This window comes from Dipodomys ordii, unplaced genomic scaffold, assembly GCF_000151885.1.
Source record: "Dipodomys ordii isolate 6190 unplaced genomic scaffold, Dord_2.0 Scaffold68, whole genome shotgun sequence".
In the NCBI taxonomy this organism is placed as follows: domain Eukaryota; kingdom Metazoa; phylum Chordata; class Mammalia; order Rodentia; family Heteromyidae; genus Dipodomys; species Dipodomys ordii.
In genome coordinates this window covers 7,063,065-7,073,959 of record NW_012267284.1, presented here as the reverse complement: position 1 = coordinate 7,073,959, position 10,895 = coordinate 7,063,065, and the positions used below count along the sequence as shown (strand labels likewise).

Sequence of the window (10,895 nt, the reverse complement as noted above, 5' to 3'; positions counted from 1 at the left end):
AGGGACAAGCATGCTGCTGGCTGTGGGGGTCATCAGTGGATCTCCTGCCTGACCCAGAGCTCTCCTGCTTTCTGCCCGTGTCAGGGCATTCTACGGACTCTGGAATCAGTGCCTGTCCCCGGGGGCCTGCCCCACACCCCACACCCTTAGGCTCTTGTCTCTGTTGGGGGGGGACACAAGGCACCAAGGCCCAGTTCCAGGGCCACTGGAACCAGAGCGATATAAAAGTGGTCGCTAGGCGGCGCGCGAACGCCAGCGGGACGCGCCTTGCTCTGCACCCCAGGCCCGGGGGAAGGAGGAAGGGACGGGGCGATGGTGCACAGCCCCGAGGTCCGGAGGCTCCGCCGCTGATCGCAACGCACTGGGCGACCCCAGAGGCTTCTCCCGAGCAGAGGTGACGCAGGGAGCCTTGAACTGATGTCCCGGTTTCATGCCTTGCAAGAAGAGGAGCCAGCGGAGGCCGACTGCAGAGCGTCGGGGTGGCGGGCCGCCGCGCATGCGCGCCTCCGCCTCTCCAGCTCCGTCCCCCCCCCCCCCGCGGGTGACAGCCCATCATCCAGCAGGTGGGGTGGGGGAGGGAGGATTTTGAAAGCCCCAGGCCCTCAGTGTTCGATCTGAGATGGGTGCTGACCCCCCACCCCCCGGCATTTCAGTTAAGGGGGTGCCCCTCTCCCCGTTTGCGGATTCCTGAAGGGGCTCTGACAGATGAAGTCTCCCCAAGGGTCTTAAACCTTCAGCCTATCCGGAATTGCGTTTCAGTGGGGGAGTCAGGGGTGTGTGAGGGTGTGCATGTTGGTGTGTGTATGGGTGTGCATGTAGGTATTTGTGGGAAGACCCCCAAAAGGACCGAAAGGACTGGGAGACGGAATGGCTCCTGCCAGGACTCGCTGAGTTTCCTTGGAAAGGTCAATCAGTGCTGGCTTGAAGGGAATTCACATTCCTGTCCTGGTGTGTGCTAATTCCACACCAAGCTTTCTGGGAACTTGGGGATGGTCAAAAATCTGTGCTAGCTACGATTTACTGCTTCTTCTTCTTCTTCTTCTTTTTTTTCGTTGGTTGGTCCTGGGGCCTGAACTCTGGGCCTGGGCGCTGTCCCTCAGCTCTTCAGTTCAAGGCTAGCGCTCTACCCCTTGAGCCACAGCACCACTTCTGACTTTTACTGCTTATGTGGTGCTGAGAAATTGAACCCAGGGCCTCATGCATGCAAGGCAAGCACTCTACCACTGAGCCACCTTCCCAGCCCCTCCACCTGCTTCTTAATATAAAAAAGTTACTTATCACTTGAGTAAAATGATACCAAATGGTTGGTGCTGGTGACTTCAAGGAAATTGCGACCTCATTCTCTGCATGCATGTACCCTACTCAAATACCTTGTGAAATGGTCACAGACATTTGCAGCTGGTGGAAGACTTCAGGCTCCTGATGCCCTAAACCTCAATGCCATGGTCTGGTGTCCATTTTTGTCTTGTCCCTGGTGGCTGAGGGTTGTGACATTTGTGTGTATGCTTCTGTGTGTGCACGTTTGTGTGTGCATATGCGTGTGTGCATGTTTGTATGCATGTGCATTTGTGTATAGGTATGCATATTGGTGTACATGCACGTCCACAAAGGTGCATGCTTATGCATGTATGTGTGTTTGTGTGTGAAGGACTGACCCCCACCCTATTGTCCCAGGCCCATACAGACGCCAGGCAAAATCCCAGGTCTGTGTGAACTCGTTTGAAGTACAAGCAGGGCCATCCACCTAAGCCCAGCTGTAAACATCCCATTGTGGGCCCAACTGAAAGGCCCCCACCTTCCTTGACCCAGTGGATTTTTCATTAACCTCTGCCTCCTCGCTTGGACCTCCTATAAAAACCCAGCTCCTGTCCCAGCTCGCGGGCACAACCTCCAAACCCAAGGGAAGTTCTGTGCCCCTCCCTTCTCCTCAATAAACAGTCCTGGCCTGTTGATGATCGACTCTGGCCTATTCCTTTTCTGTTCCCCTCCATTTTCCTAACTGTGTATATTTGTGTATGTATGTATTTGTGAGTGTGCATGTGTTTGTGTGTGGGTATATATTTATGTACATATGCGTATGGGTTTGAACTCAGCACCTGGGGCTTTTTCTGTTTGCTTAGCTGGCTCCAAATCACCTGGACACGTCTCCAGGAGCTCTTTTGTTGCTTATATTTTAGAGATGGAGTCTAAGAGTTTTCTGCCCAAGTTGTCTTTGAACCATGGTCCTCACTGGATCTCAGCGTTCTGAGTAGCTGGGGTTACAGGTGTGAGCCACCAGCACCAGTTTCCATTGCCAGTTCTTCTTATGGCAGTGTAATTTGCAATCCAGAGCAAAGAAAGCTTTGTGCTCACTAAAATCATTTGTGTATGGCTGGGCGCTGGTGGCTCACGCCTATAATCCAGCTACTCAAAGGGTTGAGTTCTGAGGGTCATGGTTCAAAGCCAGCCCAGGCAGGAGAGTCCATGAGACTCTTCTCTTCAATGAACCACTAAAAAGCTAGAAGTTGAACTGTGGGTCAAAGTGGTAGAATGTTAGCCTTGAGCAAAAATGCTCAGGGAGGGCTGGGAAGGTGGCTCAGTGGTAGAGCGCTTGCCTTGCATGCTTGAGGCCCTGGGTTTGATTCCTCAGCCCCACATAAGCAAAAAAGAAAAAAGCCGGAAGTGGCCCTGTGGCTCAAGTGGTAGAGCGCTAGCCTGGAGCTGAAGAGCTGAGGGACAGCGCCCAGGCCCAGAGTTCAGGCCCCACGACTGGACCCCCCCCAAAAAATGCTCAGGGACAGTGCCCGGGCTCTGAGTTCAAACCCCGTGACCGACAGAAAAGAAAAAAAGAAAAAGAAAAGAAAAGAAAGATCATTGCTTCCATTGTTCTTGGGTACAGAGGTGCTAGACCACCATCTTTCCTTCCATTCCTGAGTGGGCTGGTTTTGCCACATCAACCTGTGGCAGCGGGAGGAGGTTGCCCCCCCTCCCTCAAGAGGAGAGACAAGGAGAGCATTGTGGGTGGAATGAAGGAATGGAATGAGGCTCCCTTTACCCCCCCACCAGGGGCTTTTTTCCTGGCACCAATCCTTCACGAAGAGATTGTGAAAGAGAAGTTTTGTCTTAGTGTTTTACACTCCTGACAACAGCTTGGCAATAATCAGGCAGAACTCCCCTCCTTCCAGCCCCCTGGCACCGTCTCGAGCCGCCCACTCTGACACCCACCCTGCCCCTGGCCCTGGATGGTTATAAATAGAACCATTGACGAATCAAGAGAAAAAAGAATGTCCCAATTGCCTAAGCCTTGTGTGTCTCCCCACTTTCCACCCCCACAGCAGATCCTTAGACAGGGCCTCTGGTGGCTTGGTACAGCTCTGAATGGTGAGGGCAAAGGTCTTGGTTTCCAAGAACAGAGTCGCATGCCGTGAGTAAAAATGTATGGAGCAGGCCTGACTCAGTTTCTCCTCTGTGAGCAGGAGAGGAGGAAAATGTGACTCTGGGACTATGCTTGGCTCCCACCAGCCTCTTTCACTCACTGCCTCACTTTGTAGGGGAATTTTTTCCTCTTTGTCTTTTACTTTCCTTCCTTCCTTCCTTCCTTCCTTCCTTCCTTCCTTCCTTCCTTCCTTCCTCTCTTTCCTTCCTCTCTCTTTCTCTTCCTTCCTTCCTTCCTTTCTTTCTTCCTTCCTTCCTTCCTTCCTTCCTTCCTTCCTTTCTTTCTTTCTTTCTTTCTTTCTTTCTTTCTTTCTTTCTTTCTTTCTTTCCTTCTTTCTTTCTGACTCATGCTTTTTGGCTGAGTTGGATTTAGATGAAGATCCTCTTACCTCCACCTCCTGAGCGGCTGGCATTACAGGTGTGTGCTACCACGTGCAGTGTCCTTACTGTTGTGTAACAGGAAGATGCCATCAATATCTACTTCCTACAGCTGTAATGATGGTCAAACAAATTAGTGTTTGACATGGTGGTTAGCAAGGCACCTGGGATAGCTTCACTGTCTTTTAGTACTCTTTCCTGGAGGAAGGGGTTTGTTCTGGAAGACAGGAGACCACCCTGGGATCAAGGGGCCTGTGCTTGGATTTAGGCCTCTGGCAGCCCAGGGGGAGGGATGTTGGGCGGGGAATTGCAGGGTTTTCGGCTGCAGGGTTTGCACCATGAGTGACTCTCGCAGTGCGCCAGGCTTGCTTTGGATCAGAGAGGAAGATTTAGATGCTCTGCCCTTGCCCATGCCTGGACCCCCTCTCCACTGTCTAAGGTAATGACAGGCATTCTGGCTATGCCATGCTCACTCCAGCTGCCTAGAAGATGGTAGCATGTCCAATCCTGAGTTATCTTAGGAGAGGAGAAAACACCCCAGAGGTAAGGTAGGAGTTGCTGTGCAACTCTGGGAAGGAGTCACTACTCCTCTGGGTTTTATTTTTCTCTTTCATTCCCTCTTACTCCCCCCCCCCCCCCCCCCCCCCCCCCCCCCCCCCCCCCCCCAACCCAAAGCCAGTACTGGGGTTTAAACCCGGGCCCTGGGGCTTGCCCCTTGTTTTTTTTTTTTTTTTTGGTGCCAGTCTTGGGGCCTGAACTTGGCCTGGGTGCTGCCCCTGAGGTTCTTTTTTTTTTTTTTTTTTGTTGGTCGTGGGGCTTGAACTCTGGGCCTGGGCGCTGTCCCTCAGCTCTTCAGCTCAAGGCGAGCGCTCTACCACTTGAGCTACAGCGCCACTTCCGGTTTTCTGGAGATAGGAGTCTCACGGTCTCTCCTGCCCGGGCTGGCTTTGAACCGAGATCCTCAGATCTCAGTCTCCTAAGTAGCTAGGATTACAGGCGTGAGCCACCAGCGCTCAGCCTGAGGTTCTTTTTCTTAAGACAAACGCTTTACCACTTGAGCCACAACACCACTTCCAGCTTTTTTTCTGAGTACTTCAGTGAAGATAAGAGTCTCACGGATTTTTCTGCCTAGGCTGACTTTGAACCGCAATTCTCAGATCTCAGTCTCCTGAGTAGCTAGGATTACAGGTATGCATTGCCAGTGCCTGGCTCTCTTTTCACTGAAGGCTGGTGCTCTACCACTGGAGCCACAGCTCTAGTTTGGCTATTTTTTTTTTTTTTTGCTAGTTAATTGAAGGTAAGAATCTCACCATCTTTTCTGCCTGGGTTAGCTTTGAACCTTGATTTCCAGATCTCAACTTCCTGAGTAGCTAGGATTACAGATGTGAGCTACCAGCTTTGTGTAAAAAAAAAAATACAGCCCACCCCCAACTGCTGTAGAAATAATGTAACTGACAAAAGCTGTTGATGGAGGAACTGAAGTTTAGTCTCTAAAGAGAAGCTAGCTGTTCTCTAGAGCTCCTCCGGCCCCCCTCTCCACAGCCCCCCCCTGCAGCCTTGAGGCTGTCAGGAATGAACAGGGCTGGGGGTGGAGTGGGTGGCAGCAGGAGGCAGGGCCAGGGCCATTGCTGCGACCCTGCCTGACTCCTGCCCCTGGACTCCCCTATGCTTCTTTCCCCATGGTGGGTGCTTCTGTGCAGAGCTGGAGGTGAGGTGCAGGGCTGGGGCTGCAGGTGGGGCTGGGGCTGCCGCTGGCTTTGGGCCGCCGCTGCTGGCCCAGGTGGGTGGCCCTGTGCTCTTGGGGAAAGTCAGCTTCTCCAAGGAAGGATGAGAATCATCTGGGGATGTTATTAAATACCAGATAGGATCTAGGAACTTGTGGCCTGCCATTCTACCTTCCTGCTGAGGTTAGTGTTGTGTTGCTGCTTCATGGTTCCCCTGGGGATTGAAGCATCCAGAATGTTTTCTAGGCCAGGTGGGCTGAGATGGGATTGGGTCCGCATTTCTTGGAACTTCTTTTCTTTTTCACCATTTAGTTCTTTTTCCTCCCTCTCCCTCTCCCTCTCCCCCTCCTTCTCCTCCTCCTCCTCCTCCTCTCCTTCCTTTTGTGCTGGTACGAGGGCTTGAACTCTGGGTGTTGCACTTTCATTTGTTTTTTTTTTGTTGTTGTTGTTCAAGGCTGGCGCTCTACCACTTGAGCCACAAATCCATTTCTGTTTTTTTTTTTGCTGCTTAATCAGACACAAGGAGTGAGCCACCAGCACCTGGAAGGAAGCCCTTAATTTTCTAGAATGGATTCTGTCACTAGTAAAATCTTGTTGTTGTTGTTTTCTCCTTCAAAAGAATATGAAATTCTTTGAAAATTTCTTACCAAATTCATAATGGAATTAAAAAAAATCAGATTAGATATTTGAAAACTGTTCAACCTCTAGGATTTCCTTCCTCTCCCAACTCTTCAAGTTTCTTGGTGTTGCTTCACTAAGAGCTCAGATGCTAAGTCAGAAGCCAACTTATGTTGTTATGTTATGTTGTTAATGTTTCATTAGTTAGTGTCAGCAATTAGAAGCCAGAAGCTCTGGCAAGAGTTTCCCTCCCTCCCTCCCTCCCTCCCTCCCTTCCTTCCTTCCTTCCTTCCTTCCTTCTTTTTGATGCTTTTCTCTGGGCTTGAACTCAGGAACTCAGGGCCTCCTCCTCTTACTAGGCTTTTTTGCCCAAGGCTGGAGGTCTACCACTTGAGCCTACAACTCCTCTTCTCGCTTTTTGGTGATTAATTGGAGATAAGAATCTCATGGACTTTTCTGCTTGGGCTGGCTTTAAACTGTAATCCTCAGATCTTAGCTGCCTGAGTAGCTATAGGTACAAGTGTGAGCCACTGGTGCCCGTTTACCTGTTTTTTGTTTTTTTTTCTTTCTGTCAGTTGTAGGGCTTGAACTCAGGGCTTTCGCTCTGTCCCTGAGCTTTGCCACTCAAGGTTAGCACTCTACCATTTTGAGCCACAACTCTACTTCTAGTTTTTGGTGGTTACTTGGAGATAAGAGTCTCATGGACTTTCCTACCTGGTCTGGCTTCAAATCATGATCCTCCAATCTCAGCCTCCTGGATAGCGAGGACTATAGGCATAAGCCACTGTGACCTGGCTCTCACGCTTGTGAGCCAGGGAAAGGGAGAGAGGAAGGGAGGGAAAGAAAGACAAAGGGTTCCTACCGGAAGAATTCTCCATTCCATCTGCACTGAAGTGTGAGACAGAATAAAGGAAGGAGTTGAGCACTGGTGGCTCACACTTAATAATCATTTTGGGTATTTATCAAAGTCCATATGTAAAGGTTTGGGCCACAAGGTGGCAGTATAGCAGGGTCCTGGAGACCTTTAAAAGGTGGGGCCTCATGAGAGGATTTTAAGTCATTGTAAGCAGGCTCTTGAAAGGGATTGTGGGATCCTGGTCATCCCAGCATCCTTGGGTGAAGTGATGAATTTCAGTGACTGACCTGCACAGAGCTTGGGTTATGCTGTGGGTACTCAGACAATGGAACCTGGAGCTCCTTCTCAAGCCAGTGAGCAACACACCTGTACTGACCCTGGTCATCTTGCCCCACAACAGGATGTGTGGAAGGCTCCTATGGCAGCTGTTGGCTGAGGATGGCAGGCACGCTACCCCAGTGGGGCGCCTCCTGCTTCCAGTACTGCTGGGATTCCGCCTGGTGCTGCTGGCAGTCAATGGGCCTGGAGTCTATGGTGATGATCAGCGTGAATTCGTGTGCCACACCCAGGAGCCAGGCTGCACAGAGGCCTGTTACGATGCCTTCCAGCCCCTCTCTCCACTGCGCTTTGGGGCCTTCCAGGTCATCCTGGTGGCTGTCCCCAGTGCCCTCTATGTGGCCTTCACCCTGTATCATGTGCTTGGGCACTGGGAAGAATCAGGGAAGGTGAAGAAGGAGGAAGTAAGCTGTGAAGGAGAAGGGAGTGTAGATGTTTCCAAGGCTGGGAGACGCAGGCTGCTCTGGGCCTACGTGGCCCAGCTGGGGGCTCGCTTGGTCCTCGAGGGGGCAGCGCTGGGTGGGCAGTACCATCTGTATGGGTTCAAGATGCCCAACTCCTTTTCATGTCGCCGAGAGCCTTGCCTGGGCATCATCACCTGTCATTTGTCCCGCCCCTCAGAGAAGTCCATCTTCCTCAAGACCATGTTCGGGGTCAGTGGGCTGTGTCTCTTGTTCACTCTTTTGGAGCTTGTACTTGTGGGTTTGGGGAAATGGTGGAGGATCTGGAAGCACAGATCGGCCTCCGCTAGCTGCTTTTCCTCTCCGGAGAACACCACCAGACCCAAGGAACCGGCCGATCGTCTCCAGGTGGTGGAAATGAAAGAGTAGCTTCAAGAAGCAGGTGGGAAGGACTTCCGATTCTGTCTCTCTCTGCCCCTACAATCTCTGTTTTTTGGGACAGAATCATCCATACTGATGGTGTTTCTCCACCGAGGACAGGTCTCACAGCCTTCTGGGAATAAGAAGTCCATAACAAATTTCCAGGCAGATGTGTTCTGATTCCTGCCCACAATTCATCTCTCAATCAATAGTCAATCAATCAATCAATCAGTCAATACCCATCCATCTTCGTCAATGGATTATTCCTTGTAGTGAACCAGAATGACAATGTCAGTCTATAGTACCGCTTACCTTTCCACTTAGGGGCTTTCCTCCTACATAAAAGTCTCAGCTCCTGCTTGATCTCTTATTTTGTAGGGTTGTTGTAAAGATGCTCAGCTTGCCTGAAGGAAAGCCTATGATTGGATCTTCTTCAAAACATCCAGGGAATGGAGGCTGACATCCATGCTGGGGAAAGCATTTCCTTGAAGAATTCCTGAGTGGTTCTTCTCACCAGAATTGTCTCCCATCAATATCGTGGTTGTCCTGGGCTTGATTTAGGAGGCAGCTATCAGAAGTCTCTGTAAACCCTGCTTCTCTCTTGGCAGGCTCAATAAATATTGATGGCGGCTGTATGTATTTTATTATTTATTTATTTTCCCAATATTGAGGCTTGAACTCAGAGCTTTGCCCTCTTGCTTGGCTTTTTCACTCAAGGCTGGGCTCTACCACTTGAGCCACAGCTCCACTTCTAGCTTTTTTTTTTTCTGGTTAGTTGGTGATAAGAGTCTTACAGACTTTTCTGCCTAGACTGACTTCAAACTGTGATTCTCAGATCTTAGACTCTGAGTGGCATGAGCCACTGGGTCTGGCTTGGCTTCTTTTCCTTCCTTCCTTCCTTCCTTCCTTCCTTCCTTCCTTCCTTCCTTCCTTCCTTCCTTTCTTTCTTTCCTTCCTTTCTTCCTCTCCCTTTCTCCCTCCCTCCTTTCCTCCTTCCCTCCCTCCCCTTCCTTCCTTCCTTTCTTTCTTTCCTTCCTTTCTTCCTCTCCCTTTCTCCCTTTCTCCCTCCTTTCCTCCTTCCCTCCCTCCCCTTCCTTCCCTCCCTCCCCTTCCTTCCCTCCCTCCCCTTCCTTCCTTCCTTCCTTCCTTTCTTCTTTCTTCCTTTCTCTCCTTCTTTCCTTCTTCTGGTCCTGGGGCTTGAATTCAGGGCCTGGGCACTGTCCCTGAGCTTCTTTGTGTCGTAGACTAGTGCTCCACCACGTGAGCCATAGTACTACTTGCAGCCTTTTATGAGAAGTGTATTGGACATAACAGTCTCATGGACTTTTCTGCCTGGGCTGGCTTTGAACTGCAATCCTCAGATCTCAGTCTCCTGAGTAGCTAGGATGACAGGTGCGAGCCACTGATACCTTGCTTCCTGTATGGTTTTCTAAGGGAGGGAGAGAGATAAGAGTCAGATGATAAAAGCTTCTGCTTTGGAGATTTACAGAGAAAGTTGGATATTCACAAGGAGAGCAATGGAAGTGGTGTGTGTGTGTGTGTGTGTGTGTGTGTGTGTGTAATTAAGTGTATGTGATGTGTAATTATGCATCGTGTATAGGTCCCTCAATAGAGTTAGAATAATCAGGAGGGGGGAGGTCACTTTCTTAGTTTACAGAAAATGACTATGAAAATGTCATTGTAAGATTGCAGATGTAAAGATGAAATCCTAGACTGCATTACTACTCAGAGAGATAAAAAATGTGATTTCTAATCTTAGCTACTCAGGAGGCTGAGATTTGAGGATTGCAATTCAAAGCCCACAGGGGCAGAAAAATTCGTGAGATTCGTATCTCCAGTTAATCATCAGGAAATTGGAAGTGATGCTGTGGGTCAAAGTGGTAGAGCACTAGCCTTGAGCAGAAAAAAAACAGAACAGCTCCCAAGCCCTGAGCTCAAGCCCCACAATGACCAAAAACAAGAAGTGATTTCTTTTTGATCAAATTATGCCTTGAAGTATGCACCCAGGTCTGTGTTCTTTGATTTAAAATGCAATAAAATAATCTGGAATATGTGGCGATCTAAGGGAAATGTTTAGGAAGAAAAACCCAAGGAAAGATAGGGTGGGCATTTAGAGCATGAATTTAAATGATTGAGTTTTCTTTGAGTCACGCTTCACAATAAAACTCAAATCACCTTCTGATTAGTATTCATTAATCAGAAGATTGGGAAGTTTGGCCAATTAAATGGAAAAATCCTAGTTTTGACCCCAGGTAATCTGAAAGCCACAAATTAGCCACAAATTAGGTACACAATTACAATTACTTGGTTCAGTATCAACTTGGCACCCAAACACATTTCTTTCTTTTTTTTTTGTCAGTCATGGGGCCTGAACTCTGGGCCTGGGCGCTGTCCCTCAGCTCTTCAGCTCAAGGCTAGCGCGCTCTACCACTTGAGCCACAGCGCCACTTCCAGCTTTTTCTGCTTATGTGGTGCTGAGGAATCAAACCCAGGGCCTTATGCATGCAAGGCAAGCACTCTACCACTGAGCCACCTTCCCAGTACCCACATTTCTTTTTTTTTTTTTTCCTTTCCTTTCCTTTCTTTTCTTTGTCAATTGTGGGGCTTGAAGCCTGGGCACTGTCCCTGAGCTCTTTTTTTTTTTTTTTTTTCGGTTGGTCGTGGGGCTTGAATTCTGGGCCTAGGTGCTGTCCCTCAGCTCTTCAGCTCAAAGTGAGCGCTCTACCACTTGAGCTACAGTTTTCTGGT

General features: G+C 49.6%; 1 protein-coding gene across 1 annotated transcript; it reads left to right on the top strand.

Annotated features, from left to right (window-relative positions):
• The first annotated feature begins 7,391 nt into the window (after positions 1 to 7,391).
• On the top strand, positions 7,392 to 8,156 carry Gjc3 (gap junction protein, gamma 3, 30.2kDa). The gene has a single exon (XM_013023433.1). It carries the CDS (start codon positions 7,392 to 7,394, stop codon positions 8,154 to 8,156), a length of 765 nt encoding a protein of 254 aa, XP_012878887.1.
• The last annotated feature ends 2,739 nt before the right edge of the window (positions 8,157 to 10,895 follow it).